This window comes from Argopecten irradians, chromosome 6, assembly GCF_041381155.1.
Source record: "Argopecten irradians isolate NY chromosome 6, Ai_NY, whole genome shotgun sequence".
Lineage (NCBI taxonomy): Eukaryota > Metazoa > Mollusca > Bivalvia > Pectinida > Pectinidae > Argopecten > Argopecten irradians.
The window spans coordinates 42,236,668-42,262,378 of record NC_091139.1 but is presented as its reverse complement, the minus strand read 5'-3'; the positions used below and the strand labels follow the sequence as shown (position 1 = coordinate 42,262,378).

Here is a 25,711-nt window from a genome sequence, read left to right as displayed (position 1 = left end):
AAAAGTTTGATAGGATTTTTTTAATACTTGATATTAATTATAACCATCTAGAAAAGGAAATCGCAAAATCAGTGTAAATCAATATAAACGTATGTCTATAGTGTCAGTTTACAAAATAATCTAATCTTACCAAAAACGTTACATACACTACAACACACGGTGTCGGTGGTCTCTTGAACGGCTCGGCGTACAAAAAGGTTCCTTACAACATCCTCAAACAGATCCTAATAAATTCCCAGTAAAAGGGCTGATATGAATTCAGTCATCACATGAAACACAGATAACCTTCAGCTTGCGTGTTCTCGATTTATAATCTGGTAGAGTCCTAAAGTGTAACTCCTTCGGTGTTGCTAAGGTGATGACGTCGAACACGTACTCATTCACGACGGCACTGTATAGATGTTACCGTAAACATTCCAACTGAAACATGCATGGGAAATGTGTGAATCCATATTCCATTATGGTTGCTGATTTTTGAATTGCTTTGCATATTTCAATGTAGAGACTTATTTCCCACAACGGATGACACAACATCACTACACATTCGTCACTATACAACCTTTGTTTACAGTTTTACAATGCTGTATATCTTCTTTTTTATTAATCATTTGATTGCTGATCGACGTCGATGAGTCGTCATCTAGCATTTCGTTGTCATTGTCGATGAGAGATGAGCGCGCGCTTCTCCCAGGTTCCTCGGTGTAATCCTTGATAGACTGCATGGATGATGTCTTTGTTAAACCACCCTCGTGGTATTCCTCTTCATCAGAATCTTCGTCAAACGAGCGTCGTTTGTCTGGGTCGATGAGTTTAGCGACGATAGACGACAATGGTTCATCGTCCTCACCAATCGTGTTATCAAGTCTTGTATTGTCTGTTTCGTTCCACGAGTTAGCTGTCTTTATAAGAGCATTGTCTACATAATTTTCTACGCCATCTTTTTTAAGCTCGTTGTCATTTGTAACAGACTTGGCGTCGGTTCCTTTACTGCCCATTTTCTTTACCTTTTCCTCCTGGAGATATTTAAGCCTTGCAATGACTTGTTGTACTTTATGGAACGTAGTCCGGGTCTCCGGTTCAATGTATGTATTAATAAATTCATCAAACTCTCTGTCTTCCTCGATCTCTCTCCTCTCACGCTTTAGGTAAGTGATGATACCGATGATGATTCCTCCGGAGTAAAACAGTAGTGTTACAACGATATACAACAGAGCTCGAGACTCTGAGCGTTCACTGGGCGCGGAGGTGGTGTTGGCACTACACGGTGAAGGGGTTTGCTGTGACAGTATCTGTTCTAGTAAAGCCTGCACACAGTCAGACACATTTACGGCGGGCATCGCTACACACTGTCCGCTGCCAGCTTAGTCTGAAAACCAAAACATGATAACATTAATTTGATAATCAGACATAAAGATTCTGTGTCTGTTGTAGATTTATTTATAGTTTTAAAGAAGCAGAGTGATATGATGTGTAACTAGCATGAAATAACTTTGTTCGTTAGTGCTAATCAGCATACTACCCTAGAGTATGATACATGACGAGATGCGATTTTTATCTCAGTCTACAGGAAACATTTAAATACTATGTGCTCGATAAAAAAATCGAATGTAAGGGTTGATGATTGTGGGGATGTTGGAGCTGGGTTCAGGTTTGTGGGGTGCTGGGCTGGAGTATCGATCGGCGACTATCTTATATCTCTCTCACTCCACACTGTCTCCGATTAGACGGTCTGGTCGGGGTTATTTGCCGATCGAAAATGAATGTATGACGATCGTGGAAAACCGGCAATAAGGGAGGCACATTGGACCGATGAATCAGAAATCGAATAAGGCACCGCTGTAAATGTTGCTCTAAATAGAGTAACACATATACCATGCGAAAAATTGATCAAACCAATACTACACATATATACGTATACAAATAGAGAGTAAAAGTTTACCATACATAGAGTTGGTAAAACGTATACTATACCTAGAGATAGTATAAATATTCCATATAAAGAGATATTAAAAATTACAATACAACTAGGTCATAAAAGTCATAAAACTAGACCGTACATAGATTTGGTAAACTGGACCATATTTAGAGACAGTATTACTAGGCAACATATAGAGATAGTTACATTTACAATAAAATTAGGCCATATCTAGAGATAGTAAAACTAACAGTAGTAGACAATACACTGATACAGTAACATTACGCCATATATACAGTGAGTAAAACTTATATTTATTGGGAAATAGCATACCAACATAAAAGATAACACAACCTTCATAAGTTCATAGCAGCAACACTCTTTAACTTTCAGATTATTAATCAATGAAACCACGTGATCGATGACGTTACTTCCGTCTGGATCAGATCTTTACGCGGAACACATAATGTCTGCTGACTAATTAACAAGTCAATAATGCTACCGTAAACAACCAGTGTAACAGCTTTCAGGAAAAGAAAGACGAGATTTCACAGTTTTATAGACGGATTAATGGATATCCATTTATTCAGCAAATCATTATAGCAAGTGGTGATCATATTTATCACCGAATCGGGAAACTCAGTCGATAAAACATCCGGAAGTGACTAGAGAAAACCGTTACCGGAAGTACTTAAAGAAGACAAATAATAATGGTGTTGTTGATATGATAAAGAAGAGTACTTAGGGCTGAGGGAAGTTGTTAGAGGATTTAACATCATCAGACAAATAAACCTCCGATTATCATATCTACTAACATATACCACAGATGTAATGCATTTGTAAGCATTCCATGACATTAAAACCTATTCATGTTAATATATATAATTCAATAAAATCCACAGGGACGTTTTTTCAATCAGATCGTTACGCCGTTACAGCCAATCAGATACGCCGATCCATATGGCTACGTCATTTACGTTAGGAGATTATGACAACGTTTTAGTCAATAAACAATTACGTTCGTTACAAGCAAATTTGTCTTTTGGTGGCAGATCATTAAAGGACTGAATAAATACTATCTCATTAAGTAATAACCATTTCATAAGCAAAAAACAAAGGATAAAACCGAAATAACATTTAAGCTACCTTGAGAGATTTATTTACGTTTAAAGAAAGGATAAAAAATATTCGCATCATATGACCCGTACTAGCTTGTACTAGATCGTTCGTACGAACTGACCCCCTCCTCACGAAGCAAGACTTAGTTGAGAAGACCAAGACACACAAACGTATCTGTAATATTAGATTTGCCCTGATCGATAACGGAGAAGAATCGCTCATAGAAGATAAATACCAGACAAATCAATATCAATGGTATTAGAAAATGCGTTTTAATTAGGACATAGATCCATGTGTTTGGTCACTGACTTTGTCTGTGTGACAGAGGACATATTGACACACACCAACCTACAGTGGTACAATTCGAAAGTTCCGTGTTATCTGATTAAAACATTTAAGCCTGAAAACAACAAGAATTGTGTCTTTATCTGGTATTTTTAGATCGTTTGATAAAAGCTCTGAAAAGGAAGGGCACCATACCTTGATATGTTTAAGACGTACTTTCTAGGATTCGTAGAATAGATATTTACCAGGAGGCGGTAGCATTTTCATTATTTAATGGAGTTGTCACCCAGCAGTATGAAATTATAATCTATCAATAGTTATCAGTGAATCTTCTACAGTCAGTCAGTAAAAAATGAAACAAAATGCATATCATACTCATGGTTTTTTTTCAGCCTGTGCTTATCGACCAAATATACAATAAAACAAACTGGACATTTATCTAATAGTATTGCCGCCATGATGGAATAATAGACCTAACCCTCTCACGATCACATTGCAAAATAACCATATTTTATCTCCTATCCAGGAATGGACAGGGTTACTTCGTTGTTTGTTCCACATAACAAGGTGTTCAAAAGATGATTAGCGCTCTATCATTCCATTCGCGAAATATTGCTGGAATTTTATCATTAGATGGCAAGAAGGTAAAGAATGGAAGTGTGAAAGCGAAAAGAAACAAATAGCAGGCCATGTCTTATTTTACAAGCCGTCTCTGGCTAAAGAGATCATGGATTTTGACATCGTGATGCATGACTGAATAGATAAACTTTTACAATTTCACACCTTTATTGAAGTTTGTGGACACACACCATTACTGCCTGTATTATACAAGGGCTGATATGGCTTTAGATGTAATTAAAATTGTGCTATGTCTTGATTTGACATGTCACTTGTTATGATTTTTTTTTACATCTGGGTCCTGGTGCTTAAAATCGGGTTATTTGATGATCTGGCAGTTCGTTCGTGTCACGTATTCTAAAAAATGTCTAAAAAAACGCGTCAACCAGGGGAAATCGGCAATACTGATAGCTACAACATGAATGCTGGCGAAACTGATTTGACCTAGTAAATTCTAAAATATCTTTTTCATCTTCTTATACAAAATAGACAAAATTTGAAGGTTTATATAACTACAGCTTTGGAACTATTTAGTAGTCAAAGGTTCACCCAAGAGTAACTAAGATATATAAAGTATTAATTGTTTGAAATATATGATTCCTGAAAAATACAAAGGCAATATCAGTTTTAGTTTGGGTAACCTTCGTTGTGGAAATAATATCATATATAAGTATGGACTGGTGATGGACATCACATAGATAAGATTAATCCTTGCAAAGTTTAGGTTAGGCCGGTAAAACATCGGTAAGTTTGGTTCTATATCCACTTGCCACCATTTGTAGGGTATGAGACCATTGCCTGACAAAGAAGTTTGTTTGTTGCATGTAAATAATCTGCTGTAAATTCGCTGTATATGTTTACGAGGACTTTACACGAACGCCTGTAAGAAAACGGATATTTTCCTAAACTAATCGGTGTAATACATATACTTTAGTTATGTAGTAATGCAGTACCATAAAATGGTTTGTCAGGATGACTTATTCCATACCGATAGTATCATCAGCACGCAAAAAGTGTTCGACCCCGTTGAACAAGCATTCATTTCCTTTGTATGAAATCCGAACCCATTTCGACCCGTGGCAGTACAGGGTAGGTATGGTGAAGTCGATCAGTCTCCGGTAGAGGATATGACAACTATTGAGTATGTTCGCCTCCAGTCAACATTAGTGTACGGGATGAGATGACGTGAAATCCGCCAGACAATCTTATTACACCATGTCCCAATAGATCCGTGGGGAGTCACGTGACCTTTCAGCCTCCTGAATATTTCAGGGAGACAGAGAAGCGTAGCGTGGCTAATGGCTCTATGTCATATCCTAAAATGGCCATCATGGTAGATAACCAGGATAATTCACACCCCTGGCACATCATCTCACTCTGTGATTTATCGTCACGAAGGAGGATATACTTATGGAATACGTTCGAGGTTATTCAGGTTTCTAATGAAACATGAATATAATTCAAGCGTACCGAAAACCTAGTTATATATACGGTGCTATTTAAAGCAATATCATTTAACGATTCTGATAATAGAGATAAAGAGATAAAGAAACTAAAATGGAAAATAAAGTTACAACTAGTTATAGTTTATGACTACAATGTATGACTTTGTAGTTAGAATAACTATCAAAGTATGGCTAGTCAGACTTCAATGTATGAATATGAACATTGTTGTTACAATAATAAGTAACAACGTATGCCTTGTGACTCTATAATGTATGACGTTGTATATTTACAATAAGTTACAATGTAAGACTATGTAGTTACAATAAAGTACAATGTAAGACTATGTAGTTACAATAAAGTACAATGTAAGACTATGTAGTTACAATAAAGTACAATGTATGACTATGTAGTAATGCATGATTAGTGACTCTATAATGTATGACAATGTAGTTACAATGTATGACTATGTAGTTACAATGAGTTACAATGTATGAATGTGTGGTAACAATAAATTATAATGTATGACTATGTAGTTACAATAAGTTACAATGTATGATTTTGTAGTTACATTAAGCTACAATGTATGACTATGTAGTACAATAAGTTAAAATGTGTGTCTTTTTAGTTACAATAAGTAACAATGTATGAGTGTGTAGTTACAATAAGTTACAATGTATGACTATGTAGTAACAATAAGTTAAAATGTGTGTCTTTTTAGTTACAATAAGTTACAATGTATGACTGTGTAGTTACAATAAGTTACAATGTATGACTATGTAATTTCAATAAGTTAAAATGTGTGTCTTTTTAGTTACAATAAGTTAAAATGTGTGTCTTTTTAGTTACAATAAATTACAATGTATGACTATGTAGTAACAATAAGTTAAAATGTGTGTCTTTTTAGTTACAATAAGTTACAATGTACAATGTATGAGTGTGTAGTTACAATAAGTTACAATGTATGACAATCTAGTTACAATAAGTTACAATGTATGACAATGTAGTTACAATGAGTTACAATGTATGAATGTGTGGTAACAATAAATTACAATGTATGACTATGTAGCTACAATAAGTTACAATGTATGACTATGTAGTTACAATAAGTAAAAATGTGTGTCTTTTTAGTTACAATAAGTTACAATGTATGACTGTGTAGTTACAATAAGTTACAATGTATGACTATGTAATTTCAATAAGTTAAAATGTGTGTCTTTTTAGTTACAATAAGTTAAAATGTGTGTCTTTTTAGTTACAATAAGTTACAATGTATGACTATGTAGTTACAATAAGTTGCAAGGTATGGCTATGTAGTTTCAGTTAGTTACAATGTATGACTGTCTAGTTACAATAAGTTACAATGTATGAATATGTAGTTACAAAAAGTTAAAATGTATGACTGTAGTTATGATAAGTTACAATGTATGACTATGTAGTTACAATAAGTAACAAAGTATGACTATGTAGTTACAATAAGTAACAAAGTATGACTATGTAGTTACAATAAGGTACAAACTATGGCTTGTAATTCTATAATGTATGACTAGAGACAAAGTAATGTATAGGTTGCGACACTGTATCCTATGATTAGTGATAAATTAATCACTATCAAGTGATCCTATTCATGGATTCCTGACATCTTGTGTAAATTTCCTTTTCCGTTGGTATTGCAATAAATCCCCAAAATATTTTCAGCTGCATTTTTAACGTGTTTATTTCTACTCGCCTTTAATGTAACACCGAAATAATTGACCTTAATTTTCGTACAACCGTAAAAAGAAGAATCCTTAATTCATCTTCCACGCGAAACCTTAACAAAACTACTATCAATGTATATTGATTTTTGGTTTTCTTCGGGGAGTATTTTATATTGTGTACATTCTATTAAAACCTCCTGATGCCCACGTATGTAGATCTGTGTTCAGAGTTGATACCCAGCCTGTTATATATATATTACAGCAATTCATCAATGCGGCTCTGTTTACTTGTCGTAATTGGGATTTAACACTGTCGCAATTGTGTTAAGTTTTCATCAGCTAAAACTTCCCTCAACGCTAAAAACATTAATTTTTCAGAAGTTTTAGAGGCGATGTATACGGTGGCCTTTGAAACGCGTTGAATCAGTCGGAGACACAGCTCAATCTTTAAACGTAATTGTGTTTGTGACAAGTAATTGATTTTAAAACTCGAACGTGCAAATGGATTTCTGATAAAGTCTTAGGAATTTCTACTGCCAGGTGGAATAGTTCGGTTTTTAAATTTAACAAAACCTGATAACAGAATGTTGAAGTCTGGATCGAGAATATATCGATGCCCATTGTGACATAATAATGGCCTGTCTCTGAGATAGGTGCTACTGTATCAGATTATTATTACTTTCCATATTGCTCCCGCGACACATATTTTGCCATTAAGTACTGCTCAGCTTTACTGCGTCAGAAATAAAACGTCGACATTTCTTGTCGTGCTTCATCTCACTGTTCATATATGAAGCATAGTCATGTAATTTTGAAAACAATTGATCAATGAACATTAAAATGATGACCTTTTTCATCCCCAAGCTTGATTGTGTTACAACAACGATTGTGCCGTTACTACGCTCACCCTAGCAGTCGTTAAAATGTAGATATCGATTTTAATGTATAACAATTGGGAAAATAAAGAATAAGAAACCATAGGGATGTTTATTTGACATTTAAAGCTGTTATAGTGGGAGATACACTACCACTCGATAATTATCACTCTTGATTATCGACTATTTCAGGTAGAGAGTAGGTCAAAGGGAAGGAACCACGACCAATGAATTAAACAGTGAATATAATTTATGAGATCATGTCAATCGCTCTCGAATACCTTGTATGGCTGATTTTATTCAAACTTGATGATTTAATAGAAAAAAGGACTAGCACAGAGTTTATAAGCAGGGACTTTACCAAACAGATACACAGCGGCCTTTGATACAAAACAAAATGTTTTAGACAGGGAATCAAAAAAAAATTAAACGTAACGAATATTGCTTATGCAACAAAATGTGCATATGCTTTGCTGATACCGTATGAAGAAGGTTAATGCAATTCAAAATAAATTTGTCTCAAGACCTTTTTAGGTTTATATCCCCAGAAACACATATATATGTACAAATGCAGGCAATCATTATATTAATATTTTGTAAATTGTATGTTCTGGACAAAAAGGACAATGTGCATGACTAACATCGAAAATCAAGTTATAAAAAAATATATCATTTAAAAAACCACATACCAATGTATGAAAATTTGTTAAATAGTTTTTGAAAGTGGAAGAAACACCTTCTTTTAAAGTGGAAGTAACACGTTCTTTTAAATTGGAAGTAACAACTTCTTTTAAATTAGAAGTAACATCTTCTTTTAAAGTGAAAGTAACATCTTTTAAAGCGGAAGTAACACGTTCTATTAAAGTGAAAGTAAAACCTTCTTTTAAATTGAAAGTAACACTTTCTTTTAAAGTGGAAGTAACAACTTCTTTAAAAGTGAAAGTAACACGTTCTTTTTAACTGGAAGTAACACTTTCTTTTAAAGTGGAAGAAACACCTTTTTTAAAAGTGGAAGTACCACGTTCATTTAAAATGGAAGTAACACCTTCTTTTAAATTGAAAGTAACATCTTCTTTTAAAGTGGAAGTGACACCATCTTTTAAAGTGGAAGTAACACGTTGTTTTAAAGTGGAAGTAACACCTTCTTTTAAAGTGGAAGTAACTCCTTCTTTTAAAGTGGAAGTAACACCATCTTTTAAAGTGGAAGTAACTCCTTCTTTTAAAGTGGAAGTAACACCATCTTTTAAAGTGGAAGTAACACGTTGTTTTAAAGTGGAAGTAACACCTTCTTTTAAAGTGGAAGTAACTCCTTCTTTTAAAGTGGAAGTAACTCCTTCTTTTAAAGTGGAAGTAACACGTTCTATTAAAGTTGAAGTAGCACGTTCTATTAAAGTGGAAGTAACACCTTCTTTTAAAGTGGAAGTAACACGTTGTTTTAAAGTGGAAGTAACACCTTCTTTTAAAGTGGAAGTAACTCCTTCTTTTAAAGTGGAAGTAACACCATCTTTTAAAGTGGAAGTAACTCCTTCTTTTAAAGTGGAAGTAACACCATCTTTTAAAGTGTGAGTAACACGTTGTTTTAAAGTGGAAGTGACACGTTGTTTTTAAGTGGAAGTAACACCATCTTTTAAAGTGGAAGTAACTTCTTCTTTTAAAGTGGAAGTAACACCATCTTTTAAAGTGGAAGTAACACGTCGTTTTTAAGTGGAAGTAACACGTTCTTTTAAAGTGGAAGTTACACGTTGTTTTTAAGTGGAAGTATCACGTTCTTTTAAAGTGGAAGTAACACCATCTTTTAAAGTGGAAGTAACACGTTCTTTTAAAGTGGAAGTAACACCTTCTTTTAAAGTGGAACTAACTCCTTCTTTTAAAGTGGAAGTAACACCATCTTTTAAAGTGGAAGTAACACGTTGTTTTTAAGTGGAAGTATCACGTTCTTTTAGAGTGGAAGTAACACCATCGTTTAAAGTGGAAGTAACACGTTCTTTTAAAGTGGAAGAAACACCTTCTTTTAAAGTGGAAGTAACACGTTCTTTTAAAGTGGAAGTAACACCATCTTTTAAAGTGGAAGTAACACATTCTTTTAAAGTGGAAGTAACACCATCTTTTAAAGTGGAAGTAACACCATCTTTTAAAGTGGAAGTAACACGTTCTTTTAAAGTGGAATTAACACCTTCTTTTAAAGTGGAAGTAACACCTTCTTTAAAAGTGGATGTAACACCATCTTTTAAAGTGGAAGTAACACCTTCTTTTAAAGTGGAAGTAACACGTCGTTTTTAAGTGGAAGTATCACGTTCTTTAAGAGTGGAAGTAACACCATCTTTTAAAGTGGAAGTAACACGTTCTTTTAAAGTGGAAGAAACACCTTCTTTTAAAGTGGAAGTAACACGTTCTTTTAAAGTGGAGGTAACACCATCTTTTAAAGTGGAAGTAACTCATTCTTTTAAAGTGGAAGTAACACCATCTTTTAAAGTGGAAGTAACACCTTCTTATAAAGTGGAAGTAACACGTTCTTTTAAAGTGGAATTAACACCTTCTTTTAAAGTGGAAGTAACACCTTCTTTAAAAGTGGAAGTAACACCATCTTTTAAAGTGGAAGTAACACCTTCTTTAAAAGTGGAAGTAACGTCATCTTTTAAAGTGGAAGTATCACGTTCTTTTAGAGTGGTAGTAACACCATCATTTAAAGTGGAAGTAACTCCTTCTTTAAAAGTGGAAGTAACACGTTGTTTTTAGGTGGAAGTAACACGTTCTTTTAAAGTGGAAGTAACACCTTCTTTTAAAGTGGAAGTAGCAATTTCTTTTAAAGTGGAAGTAACACCATCTATTAAAGTGGAAGTGACACGTTGTTTTTAAGTTGAAGAAACACGTTCTTTTAAAGTGGAGGTATCACCTTCTATTAAAGTGGAAGTAACACGTTCTATTAAAGTTGAAGTAGCACGTTCTATTAAAGTGGAAGTAACTCGTTCTATTAAAGTGGAAGTAATAACACGTTCTATTAAATTGGAAGTATCACGTTCTATTAAATTGGAAGTATCACGTTCTATTAAAGTGGAAGTAACTCGTTCTATTAAAGTGGAAGTAACACGTTCTATTAAATTAGATGTATCACGTTCTATTAAATTGGAAGTATCACGTTCTATTAAATTAGACGTATCACGTTCTATTAAAGTGGAAGTAACATTTTCTATTAAATTGGAAGTATCACGTTCTTTTAAAGTGGAAGTACCACGTTCTATTAAAGTGGAAGTAACATATTCTTTTAAAGTGGAAGTTACATCTTCTTCTAAAATGGAGGTAAAATCTTCTTTTGAAGTGAAAGTTACACCTTTTAAAATTTTCAATTATATTTCCATGAGGTCATAGAAAAATGACTCCAGTAGCTTTAGTATGTTCATAGAGTCTGCGTTTAATGGAAATATAGATATTCGTCTATGGTTAATTTTGTCATTTTTGGGTTTTTTAATTCTTACTTTATTTTATGTTCTATGTTCGTTTAAAACTATTTTATCTGCATAAATGGTATATTCTATTAATTTTTATAATATGTTTGTGAAGTGTGTTATAGAGACTTTATCTTCATAGTAACAATATAATGCTTTGGTCTGAGACTAGCATCCTCATACTGACAAGGTTTGCCTCTGGTTTGAGACAATTATTTTGATTTGAATTCTTTAAAAAAATACTTAAGACGATTATCGTTGTATGGAGTATTTTTTAATGTTCAACTATATTAAGAAATGTAATTGACCTTATTTCTAAAGGATGAATTCGGTCATGGATCAATAGTAAAAATAACGTTACAAAAGAGGTCATCACTCTACAGCAAAGTCTCTGCTGTATAATTGGTGCTGTGATAAGATTGTAGACGCCTTACGAAATAATCTGAAGCGAGTCACAGACCCCATCCTGAGCAAACAACAGAGACCTTCTCAGAAAGTACGTCTCCATGCGACTACGAACGGTTAGTACATAACACACATTTCAATGCTAAGTCAAGAAGCAAACATGTTACTCAACAACCAAACACATTGTATAAATTCCTTTTCAATCATGTACTTATAAGGTTCGACAGTGGACTATATATACATAGGGCGGAGTGATAAACCTGAATTTGAATTTGAACAAACAAAAAATAATGTAACGATGCCAGAAACTCGAATAGAAAACAAAAGTCATCATGCAAAATAGCATTGTCATTAGTTTCGTAAATCCTTTTAAAGACCACACACGATAGTTCAGACCTGAAGCAATCATCGCTTCATACATTAGGAATGGATACTGTTAGATTAAAACAAGCTTTGCTTTTTATTAGGAATGTCAATTGGTGTCCTATTGATTGATACAGCAAAATCTAATCTAATCTCGCCAATAACAGTTTAATACATTTTACCTGTCTTTGAAATCATTTTACGACGCGTAATTATCATTTCTCATCGACTGGAAATACGCGAAATCGAATCACGCGTAAAAGTGAATTGGTTTGCATATGATAGGAAAATATTTTGCTCAATTATTTGGCGTCTTGTGTATTGAAGAAAGTTGGAAAATGATTTGAATTGCGAATGTCGATGCATAATTGGTTATCACCAAAATTATATACTTTAAACCCACGCAGCACTGAATTTGTTTATTTGTTTGTTTGATTGATCAACGTACTTTTAACAGTCAGAGTCATGTAAAGATGGCCCCCATGTATACGTATGCGGTACATAGCGTGTATGTAATGTGGGATGAGTGTTTTTGGGAAGCTATGGTATGTTCATGTTGTGTCTTCTTATAAAGTGGAACTCATGCCCTTTTTATAGTGCTATATCACTGAAGTATGCTGCCGAAGGCACTAAACAACATACACCATTCGGTCACATTATACAGACAACGGTGTGTATATTCTAACGTCCTATCTGCAGAAATTGGACAAACTTAGTACAGTTAACAAACAGGTATTGCCACACAGTTATCACTTTGGGTGAGATATCACCAGCACTACTTAGCCAACATATTTTAATTTTGTTAAGATGAATAGTGTTTCGTTCAGGATCAATTTTTGATGATTTGAAATGACGATTAACCTAATGATATCGTTATTCCTTTCGTCCATATCAAATGATGATAATAGTTTTCGTTCTTTTGTAATATATCTGCAATATAAATATTGGGTGACGTGTGCACACCTTGTCCCGTTGAAAATGTGAGTGACGTGTGCACACTTTGTCCAATTGTACATGTGAATGACGTGTGCACACTTTGTCCCGTTGTACATGTGAGTGACGTATGCTGACTTTGTCCCTTTGTACATGTGAGTGACGTGTGTACACTTTGTCCCGTTGTACATGTGAGTGACGTATGCTGACTTTGTCCCTTTGTACATGTGAGTGACGTGTGCACACGTTGTCCCGTTGTACATGTAAGTGACGTATGCTGACTTTGTCCCTTTGTACATGTGAGTGACGTGTGTACACTTTGTCCCGTTGTACATGTGAGTGACGTGTGTACACTTTATCCCTTTGTGCATGTGAGTGACGTGTGTACACTTTGTCCCGTTGTACATGTGAGTGACGTGTGCACACGTTGTCCCGTTGTACATGTGAGTGACGTGTGCACACGTTGTCCCGTTGTACATGTGAGTGACGTGTGCACACTTTCTCCCGTTGTACATGTGAGTGAAGTGTGCACACTTTGCCCCTTGTACAACTTGTGGGACCTTTACAGATTTGACCTGATCTATCCATAGCGCTGGCAAAAATATATAAAAGACATACCAGTAATCAAGCGTCTTAAAGATCCCAGACCCAAGCTTAAAGCTGAATTGATCGATAAAACCATGTGCTCATTGACTTAGAATAGCATCCTATCCCCGCCAATCTTCCATTACCCTATTTGTTGAGTACTCTTCTATAACGCATATAATCGACTACATTTCTATGTCTCAGCACTATCAAGCGTTTCCTCTTCTGTAAGCATGATAGTGTCAATACCACCTCTACTCTATAATAGGAAAAAAATTGATTTGGAACATGTAATTAAAAACACGCATTAGGTATTTTTTATGAAGAACCACGTGACTCGTATCTAGGAATAGCGTAACAATGTTCAGAAATTGTACCCTTTCATACTACTGCCCTAGTACTGAGATAAAATCATTGATGCAGTAAAAGGCAAATTGAATTTTACTCCACGGAACAAAAATCTATACCGTAATGAAATAGAAATTCATTTGATTTGGGGGAAGATAACTCATGGAGAACCACAATCAGGAAACAATTTGTGTATTAAAATAAATTGAAAACATCTACGATCATTCTTTAATTGTGAAATACAGTAGATTATACACTAAGCATTTCTCTAGGAGAAAAGATTTGTGTAGTAAAGTACATTTTAGAACATCATACACAAATACAATGTATGTCGAATTATTTTCAATCAGTACGTATTCCTACGCCATGGGCTACCCATTACACGATGTAGGCTAGGATGCAAATGTTGTCAGATGTAGAAAATACACCATTTAAAGATATAGCGACAACTGGTTCGGATGTGCTTAGACGCAGATAGTGGAAATTAGTTTGTACATGTAAATTAACCCCTCGTAATGGCGTCAGTTTTACTATAGGTCAAATAAAGTCAAGTCTAGGCGTTTCTAAAGGTTTTCGTCACGTGATTAAAGGATGGCTGATTGCATTAAGCAATGTAATTACGTATGTATACTGTTTGGCGCTCGAACTAGAGACGTTGTAACTCGGATGTTATAACATCATATTTATTTCTGATATCGCCGTTAACTTATCTGGTACAGTTCTAGACAAATCTCCGCTTGTTATCCCGCCAATTATTCATCGAATGACTCATCTAGATCACATTGCGATATGAACTACACGCATACATATAAAATATACAGTATAGTGTGACGTAATACTCATATCTATTTCAAAACGCCTACTGTATAACATATTCCTACAATGACTAGCAAATATCAGTAGCAGTAAGGTCTCGTTCTACATTCACCATTTCGTGGACTTGGGCGACATCTACAACTCTAACACAATGGACAGTTGGGGGGGAAATAACAGTTGCTCCGCGTTTTAAACAATCTAAGTAACGCCACATAGCTGATTATGTACGCCCTACAGTCTCTACAAGGCCGTTAAAGAGGACATATGTTCCGACCACAAAAGGAAGATATTGATAATAATAGCGAAATACAGTGACCATGATATCAGTGAAACAGCGCTACACAAAAAGCAACCGTAATATCAGCGACCATATATGAGTGACCAAAAAACCGAAAGACTATCAACTACACTATCAGCTCACGATCACTAAATATGAGAAACCAGATCAGTAAAGCAGATCAGTTGTGTCTTATTCATTTGATTTGATTTGACCTATCATCAACCATCTCGAAGTTTTACAGTGATGCAAAACAATTAAACATCTTAGTTTAACATAAATGAATCGGAATCACTGAAAATCTTGTTCTCTTGAATTCGATTTTTAGAATTGTCTGTTTGCGTTACGAGAGAGAATCGTGCCGAGTTGTGTAGTTGGCTCTAGTCCAACGATTATAAATCGATTTTGAAAGTAAAATTGAATTATCGTCAATTCAGGAGGCATGTCATCTTGCAACAAATGACAACATACTTGAAACAGAGATCCATCACTTTTTTACCGCAATATAATTGTTGAGATGGAGGCGCGAGGGAACGGAGAATAGTATAACTTATTTATCAACACAGAATATCATTTTGTGTAAACAACGGCGGGATGAAAACCACTAAAGACCCAAATTGTTCAACCAATATAAATGTGAGCAGTAAAAATAATTTATTTAATTTTGTAAAAGGTGTTTGTTGGCGTTTTAGAGTTGTAGCCTGGTCTGATAGTCTAAAACTGTTCCAGTTTTCTCTGATGTTAGCAATGTTGTAAATAAAGGAACCTTTTGTAAATATATGTTTTAAGTATTTACTGTACGTAAAAAGACTGCACATTTCCGAAGCAAGTTTGCCCTGAACATGAAAATAATTCCGCTTGAAAATGAAAGGTAAGCACTTTTCTGAATCAATTTAGGTGCAATACCAAAAAAGTAAGCATGTTTGTGAAGCAATTTAGGTACAATCCATGCAAGTACTTTTTTAAAACAATTTTGGCCCTGTACATAAACCTTACTGTATGTTGTGAGATCATTACTCGATGTGGTATATATTTATCATTTTAATATAAAAAAAAACCGTTGCTTTTCTTCAATCATTCATTTTCGGAATCTTTTGATTTTGGTATAAAAAATACTTAAAAAACTGATTCAAAAACATTTGAAATACTATCCAAAACACGAAAAAATATCAAAAATGTATAATTCAACCATAAGAAATCTTTATAAAGATATGTACCAATACATTTTTAATTTGTGAAATATAAAGAAGTTGTAATGAGGTTTTAGAAGGGTTTTCGCACTATAACACTTATAGTGTTAGTTTGTTAAGTGACTTTCTATTTTACTCAGTTATTTTATAATTGTGGTTTTAGAAGATATACACAAATTTCGTTTGAATAATATAGAAATACAGAATATATATGTTTGGTATTCAACTTTTTATCAACAATCTTTCCACTATATTTTTAAGTTTAATAATCAATAATTAATTTTTTTTGTTTCCATACCAAATCTGGCTTTCTGATTGGCCAATATTTTTTTTGCATACCACTATGAAAAAAAAAATCCGAGAATGGCGCGAAACCCCGACGTTATCTTGACGTCACAATAGAGGCATTGACGTTGCGTATTGATTCGGAAAAAAAGAATCCCTTGAAAAACCACTATAATTTTACATTTAAACATACTTCATTTTATCAAATAGAGTATAAAATTAATTATAAGCATTGATGTCACTATTTTTTGTTAAAATCCGCTACGCGGATTCACACAGTTTGCACACAATTTTTTTTTCATACCCCGATAAAATTTTTAAAAAAAAGTGACATCAATGCTTAGATAATACATGTATATATATCTTATGCAACCCGAAGAGAATTGAACAAGGTTTTGGACACAAGAACAATATATTATAGACTAAGAGTGAACTGGGAACGACTCTCACATTCTAATCTAATATACAACGTTAAATTTCTGATCATATTTAAGCTGATGTCCAAAAATAGTGGCTATAACAAAATATCCTTTATTACCGTAAATTATCACGAATGTCAGCAGATAATTAGAAATAAAATGAAATTGATTTTAGGGTAAAATTGGACAGAATAGGATTGAAAGTAGTGTCGTGATTTTAAGATAATAACTATTTATTGATTTCAATCCTTAATGTATCTTACGATCACGCCAGTATTAAGGATGTGGTCCAGATTAGGTTGAGTATATAACTTCTAATTATAGAACCTATTTTCCTCTTAGGCCTACAGGTTCAGGGGCTTGGAAATTTACTTGGTCCAGTCTCACGAACATTCCTTAACTTTCATTCACCTAAAATTTTCAATAGAAGCGTATTACAAAGGTTCAGAGGACAATCATACCGTGACTTCAGCATTTCTTTCCTAAGAGAGACTTTTATGTAAATTAGGATTACTTTGAAGTTAAGGAACAATAATGAAACTATGTCATGATACCTCGATAACATTTTAGTGATTTTAACGGTTAAAATGTATACGTATGCAGAATGCCACATGCAATGAGAACGCACGATTATCGATCATTCCTTACAAATATTTTTTCTACATCCGATCTCCTCGTATAACCCTTAACCGAAATATAACACGTTAGAACCGTGGAAGTAACAGACATTTGGCCCCGGTGCCATCCCAATAGAATACCTCTTATACTGATTAACAACGTATTGGGAAGAATACATTCTCTGACAATCTCATTCACTCTGTTAAAGATGCTCCACCGCTGACAAATGGTATATTTTCACTATCAAAAACAGGAGCAGGCGATTTAGTATTTTTCTTCAGTAACAAAAGTTACTTACTTTACACCATTATAACCTCTGAAAAGTTTGAGCTTCTAATTTTACTTCAAGTTAAAATTACAAAAAAATAATTAATTGCATCCCGAAAAAATTCCGCGGCACTATATCCTATAAGGAATGAAGTACTGATTGCGCATGCACCAAAAGCAAAATACATTATTTTATATTACTTTTTCTGTTAATTAGACATATATATACACTATTAAATACCCATTATTGTTCAAGTGATGAATATCATTTATGCTCTGTCGGCGGTGGAGCATCTTTAATTAAATTATGGTTAGAAGATAAAAAAACGTTCCGTGTCGTTATCAAGTAGATTAATGTTTCAACATTTAGGCATTGTAATGATTGGTGTGAATTAACTTCATACTGATACACAGTATAATTTTAATGAAAATGTGTTGCTTTTTATTACTGTAGTAGTTGCATTATGTTCATGATGTGTCAAGCTTTTGCTATATCCTCGGATTGTATCGTGATCGTTTTACTCTTGCTTTTACAAGTCATTGTCAGTATAATACCACGAGTTAAAATTTAACAGGTTTTAAAATTTTGCGATTTGTCTTAATAAAATTATATGTATGTATATGTATGATTAAACTATTTCTCAATATTTTGCCGAAAGTTAAGTTATTGATGCATCCTCGCTTGATTATGATATATTTTAATTCTTGTCTTGTCTTACGGGGTCACGCTTTTGCTTGATTAAATATGACGTTATTGATACATGTTTTGTTAAATTGTCATTGAATTGCTTCTTTACCAAGTCATCGTTGCAGTACAAAGTATATTCTAGTGTGTGTACAGATGGCTCCGGAAAGTCTGATAATACTACATCACTCGAACATCAATTGGTTGTGCTTTTTCTATTGATGATAAAGACATTAGGTCTCATATGTGTAATGCATGGAAAGTTTAATTTCTGACATACAGGTACAAATATGATGTTGGGTAATTTTGTCTAAAAGTTGGTAAATCAAAATGCTTATAGGTTTTCATGCTTACAATTTACAATATTTTTATATTTTCCATTAATTATGAATTGTCGAAAAGTTTTTTCTAAATATATTTACATTTAAGTTGTTTCATATGCAGCATTTTACTTTATTTAGTGTATTGACATAGAATCGGTGACCTTTGAACTTTTTAAGTACCATATGCATGGTCCTGTTTACATTTATATTCTTATTTCCCTAATTGCATCGCATTTAAACGTCGATACCGTTCAGGACCATATAACTTCATAAAACGTTAAAATGGTAGCGATTTGTCAAGTATTGTGCGTGCTCCACCAATAGCAGCTATAGTGCTTTTGGAAGAGCTCAGAAGATGATGATTCGAAACACATTGATTCTAACACTTCTGTAAGGCAAGTAAATGTTATCAAACTAAGTTCTAGTATCAAATATCGCACATCTACAAACTTTCGGTAAAAAGCTAGAAAAAATGACCTTGATATCGACAGATTATACGTTAATCCAATCACGGGTGATCTACATAAGCTTAGAAAGTTATTCTCAGAATAAACTGAAATTATCATATTTGGCTGCAAATAAAAAAAAATTGTTTCGGTTAGTAACGTGTAATTTGTTGTTCAAGGAATTTATAAAATCTATATGGACTTTTATTTACACATCCAATAGAAACAAATTCAAAAACATTATAAACTTATTTATATTCTGTATTTAAGTATACATGTTCTCTCAATCTAAGTCATTTTAATGCATTGTAATATATTATATTTGTTAGGAAGTATATTCATTTTAAGGATCCAATATATTTCAATGTACGCGTATTGTACGATGCAATATATTATATTTGTTTGTATGTCTATCTATCATTAAGATCCATGACATTCTGTAACGTATCATAATATATTCTTATTTGTTTTGCAAGTTTATCTTTTTTTAATTTGTGTGTAAATCTATATATCATATCGATCGAAGCCATTATATAATGTTTTGTATTGTTTTAATCATTTGCTATATATCTTGTTGTAGATAGATATGAAACATAATCTAACAAATATTATAAAATTTCCCAATAGAAAACAGAAAGTCATGAATCGATTGCTTTTCCAATGCACTACCCAGTGAGAGTATAATAAAAGTCATAGTTCGCAATAAACTAAATTTAATATTATCATTCATAACAGATCTATTTCATTTCTCACGGTTGCTCCATGACAATTGAAGCATATCAACAAAAAATACCCTTTGACCTTTACGGAATCCGGAAAAAGACAAGGAAATGACCCGTTAAAAAAAGTGAGCACATTTGTGTTTCTGGATTAATGAATTAATAAAATACCTTATTCCAAATTCATTCCACGTGCACTCTGCCTATGTTAATAGTTTAATGTACGTGTAAATTTCAGTTCGGTATATTGACAAACAGCTGTTACGTGACAGCTGTCCTTTATAACCTAATACTACAATTGACTACTATCGATCCGGTGACGTTCTGCTTCTCAAATTCCTTACATTCGGTTAGTATGATATAAATTAACGTTTCTCAGGCAAGCAGTGAACAGGTAGATAACAGCCTGTCATACAGCACATAATAAAATGTCCCATCCCACCAAACTGGCTTAACAATACCGGAACACTTGAGACGATAAAATTCCAAACTACAACTTTTGTCTTCTCCCTGAACAGGTGTATATTGATTAGACTTACCTGTGTGTGCGGAAAGTATTAACTCCATCTGTACCATAGTGCCACCATCCTTCTGATTACCATAAGGAATGTCGTACTAAACGTCCCATAAACACAGTCTAAACTGACATCAACTTCGTCGCCTGGGTACAGTTTGGCAGCTACCTATCACTATCATATATGTGTGACTTAGTACGAGTAAAACCTTCTGTAGTACATCGTATGTATAAGTTGAGTATGGCGCTGACTCTGGTATATCGGTAAATGTTATATATACTCAGGTCGCTCTATAACACTTGAGTATTCGATACACCATGTACCAGCGCTGCTACCCCTGATAATGAAATCATATTTCAATGGCAGATTCATATCGTGAACATCAATATATCTACGACCACGCACAGTCTTCAGTGTTGGACTTTATTTTCAATTCCGAAAACAATACATTATATCGACTTCTTGCTCGCCAGTGCCGACTATAGTAGAGCGATATTGATACACTATTGGAACAGTTAAATTGGAGGTACAGACACTTTTTATGATTAAATCCGATCCCATGTCGAATGCCCGGGTTCAGTCCTATCACGGTACGTGTTAAGTACCCAGGGTGAGTAAGGGCTGTAGGGAGGTTGGTACCATTGGCCCTGACATTCGATCGAAAGGAAGGAAAACAATAGGATAAAATAGGGATAAAAACAATAGGATAAAACCGTATGCCTCTTATACATCATCCAACAAAGTACAATTAGGTCACTGTTTATATAACCATTAGAACTGTTTTCTTTTCCTGAATTGTCTTATTCAATTCGTATAGATGAAATCATTTGGGATAAGCGGTTTCGAATGGATTATACAATTATTTTAATCAGACGTATGTTTGCAGTGAATTGCACTAAGATAGGATTTGATTTAGAAATTTTGTAATTTTCAATTACAGCATTGTAATTCTTATTTTATTTTAATGCATTCCTAAATCATCGAGTAAAAGACCTCTTTTACGAACAATGGAAATTTGCCTACGAACCAATATTATTAAAACTAAATGTTACATGTAGCAACATTAATGCAAACCCTTGAAATACGTTTAAAAATTGAAAAGGTCCTAGGGGCCTGTGCTATGGCCAAATTAAAGTTGCCTAGTACAAGAGTATGACAGGGTTCTCTGTTTGATCCAAAATGGTATCAACATAATGTTTTTTGTCATTAAACTGTAATATTTTCTAACGAGTATAAATAATTACATATTATGATCACAAAATTGTAGGCAAAATGTAACAAATAAAATTTTGGCTACATTTCTAAGACAGAAAATGTTGAAATTTTGGGTGTTATTTTCGGCCATGTCAATTCTTAACGATGGAGATTCACCCATTTCCGGTTTGAGTGCACCAAAAATTTTCTTTAAAAAGTTGGCTCCTTACCTGAAGTAAATATTGTTAATATTTCAGAAAAATGTGGACCGGTAAATTTGTCGTTTAAAGGTTATAATATGGCAAGGTCTATTTTTATCAACGTTACATAAAAATATGATTATGCTTATTTTTGATCATTTATCACGAATCTAACGGTGTCAACATTAATTTATAATCCAATTCTCATCTGTAACGCTTGATATGATTTCAAATTGATTCATTCAGTGATACTTTGTAGAATCTTTCAAACGTATTTCAATGGTTTGCATTATTGTTGCTACATGTAACATTTAGTTTTAATAAAATTGGTTCGTGGGCAAATTTCCGTTGTTCGTGAAAGAGGTCCTTTGTATCGGTATATGTAAATTACACATAGACTAAATTTGTATCGGTATGTGTAAATTGCACATAAAGTAAATTTTGATCGGTATGTGTAAACTACACATCGAGTAAATTGTATTGGCTAAAAACGAATATAATTTTGGTAGAAACAGGTCACACGACTCGTGGTTATGGGATATGGAATTTGTTCCACACTCATAAGTTATTTTTTTAAAGTTACAAAAGATACTCGCTAAAGCTCGTGTCTTTTGTATTAAAAAAATAACTCACGAGTGAGGAATAAATTCCGTATCAAACAACCACTCGTTGGATAACCTCTATTTACCGTGTGTTATTCGCAGTCAAAATTTTACCGCCGTCATGTTTTCTCCATGCATAACAGCCATTCAGAAAAGTGCGCTGTTGACTGCAGCTTAATCCCGCCCAATTCTCCATGACATGACAAAAATAGTTCCTATATTTAAGTTATTTTATTCAGGTCAAATAGCAATAATAGATTTAAAAAATTAAATATGTTTTATTGTATGGCTCCGATTGTTTGTACATGTGTTATTTATAAACATCGACACGTGATTTGGAAGAATGTCAAAAGAAGTCCGCCAATGTTTACATGTACAAATTGTATTCATACGAACTGAATCGGGTCACGCTCTGCATTCAAGTTATTGGGAAATAAACAGATCTGCCCCAACTTAGTTTATCGATACAGATACAGTGGCAATAATAAATGTTTGATATAAATGTTGTATTGACCTTTATAATGCTTGATATAACTGTTTTATTTAACTTGATAATATTTGACAGGAATGTTTAATTGACCTTTATAATGCTTGATATAACTGTTTTATTTAACTTGATAATATTTGACAGGAATGTTTAATTGACCTTTATAATGTTTGATATAACTGTTACTTGAACATAAATTGTATGTTGAACATAGTTGTGATGTCATCTATTAATGTTTCTGTACTTATAAACTCCAGGATTATTGGACCATTACCTGTAACTGTCATATATGTTACCTTTTACTGTCTTATATGTGACTCTAATATAAGATAGTCACTTATAAGACAGTCAAAGGTAACTTATGGGAGAGTTACACAATGAGGGTGAGTATATGTCTCAGGGCTTAATCCCATAATTATGTTAACACACAACACACAACACATAACCTGCCGGAATATTCCCTGATTTTTAAATCCAAATTATGAATAAAATCCCACACAATGAATATGAAGAGAATTTAATCCTCTATAGATGCAGAATTAAACACATCCACAGAATTTCTGTATATATCTCATATCGAGTTTTCCTCATTATTAATTCACCATTAAGCACTTATCTACAGCATTAACTCCAATTTCTGCTTTCTGAAAACCTTGTTTTTGTACACCACTTTTAAATTTCAAAATCATCTACACTGTTATTTTACACTTATTTTGATTTTGTTTCAACAATATTTCAGAATTTCACCTAAATCCCATTGGCTTGTTGAATGAAATTGCACATGGTATAAATAAATCCAAGATTGTCCCTAGAGAGTTCGAAACTTTAAATCCTCTAAATTCAATGTACGTTCTGGGGGCACCGACACTTTTGAACTAGCCTGGAAAATCACTATTATATGCGATCATTTTAGCAAGACGCTTTCAAACAAACGCCCAAATTGTAAGTCTTGTTTCATATGTCGTTTCTTGACCACATCAGACATTGGCAAGAAATGTCCTGTTAGCAATAAAAGTCACTAAAGTCACCTTATTTTATCGCTTACTGAAATAAATTAATATAAGAAAGTAATATCCCTGCATCACTGTCGATGGACATGGTTAAAGTGAATTTACAGATAGTTGTCCAACCCAAAAGCATGCTTCATGCATTCCGTTCATGAATGCTATTCATCACATATAACACAGGTAAAGGTAATTCTATGTTGCCATTGTCTATATTGGATTTGTCATGGTTGAATGCACATTGGTAGAGTTACCTGAACTCATAGACAAAGGCAAAAAACTGGCTTATATTAGAAATAAAAGTGCAATTTATTAACACAAAGACTTGCTATGTTTTAAGTTAGAGATAAGCCTCAAACTGTACAATATGTTGAAGAACGAACAGATCCCGGCCCTAACGGGCCTCGATACAGTTCTTTTCCAACATATACATATACCTGTTCTATAGAATTTGATAATGTTTGATATAACTGTTTTATTGAACTTAAGAATGTTTAATATAAATGTTTGATTTGAATGTTCAATTGAACTTAAGAATGTTTGATATAACTGTTTCATTGAACTTAATATTGTTTGATATGAATGTTTTATTGAACTTGATCATGTTTGATATGAATGTTTTATTGAACTTGATCATGTTTGATATGAATGTTTTATTGAACTTAATAATGTTTGATATGAATGTTTTATTGAACTTAATAATGTTTGATATGAATGTTTTATTGAACTTAATAATGTTTGATATGGATGTTTTAATAAACTTGATAATGTTTGATATTAATGTTTTAATGAGCTTGATCTTGATTGAATTTCATATTGTTTGATTTTAATGTTTAGTTGAACTTTTGTTTGATTTTAACTGTGTTGTTGAAATTTATGTTGTTTGGTTTTACTGTTTAGTTTTACTTTTAATTAATTGGTTTTACTGTTTTATTGAACTTTAAAGTGATTGGTTTTACTGTTTTATTTAACTTTAAATTGATTGGTTTTACTGCTTTATTGAACTTTAAATTGATTGGTTTAACTGTTTATTGAACTTTATATTGATTGGTTTTACTGTTTAATTGAACTTTAAATTAATTGGTTTTCTGATTTATTAACCTTTATATTGATTGGTTTTACTGTTTTATTGAACTTAAAATTTATTGGTTTTACTGTTTATTGAACTTTAAATTGATTGGTTTTGCTGTTTTATTAAACTTTGTATTGATTGGTTTTAATGCTTTATTGAATTTTAAATTGATCGGTTTTACTGTTTTATTGAACTTTATATTGATTGGTTTTACTGTTTTATTGAACTTTAACTTGATTGGTTTTACTGCTTTATTGAACTTTAAATTGATTGGTTTTACTGTTTTATTGAACTTTATATTGATTGGTTTTACTGGGTTTTTTTAACTTTATATTGATTGGTTTTACTGTTTTATTGAACTTTAAATTGATTTGTTTTACTGTTTTATTGAACTTTAAATTGATTGGTTTTACTGTTTTGTTTGCAGTTTATAATAATGTTCATGTTGTGCCTCTTTCTAACATTGGGATTTTTGCCTTTTTTATAGTGCTATCGTACTGAAGCATATTGCCAACACCCAACCCGTACACATAATACTGACACGGGAAAACCAGTCGTTC

The 25,711-nt window shown here is 33.2% G+C and overlaps 1 protein-coding gene across 2 annotated transcripts in view; it reads right to left on the bottom strand.

Annotated features, from left to right (window-relative positions):
* LOC138325946 (uncharacterized) overlaps positions 1–25,711 on the bottom strand; it is a 30,338-nt gene continuing 4,627 nt past the window's right edge. Inside the window, exons 1-2 of one of the 2 annotated variants that reach the window (XM_069271964.1) lie at positions 20,617–20,901; positions 1–1,366 (exon numbers count right to left, since the gene is read on the bottom strand). In XM_069271964.1, coding sequence (XP_069128065.1) covers positions 537–1,337 — 801 coding nt within the window. In that variant the 5' untranslated portion in view covers positions 1,338–1,366; positions 20,617–20,901 and the 3' untranslated portion in view covers positions 1–536. Of the gene's footprint in view, positions 1,367–20,616; positions 20,902–25,711 lie in introns of those variants that run through there. The other variant, XM_069271962.1, reaches the window with a different exon arrangement.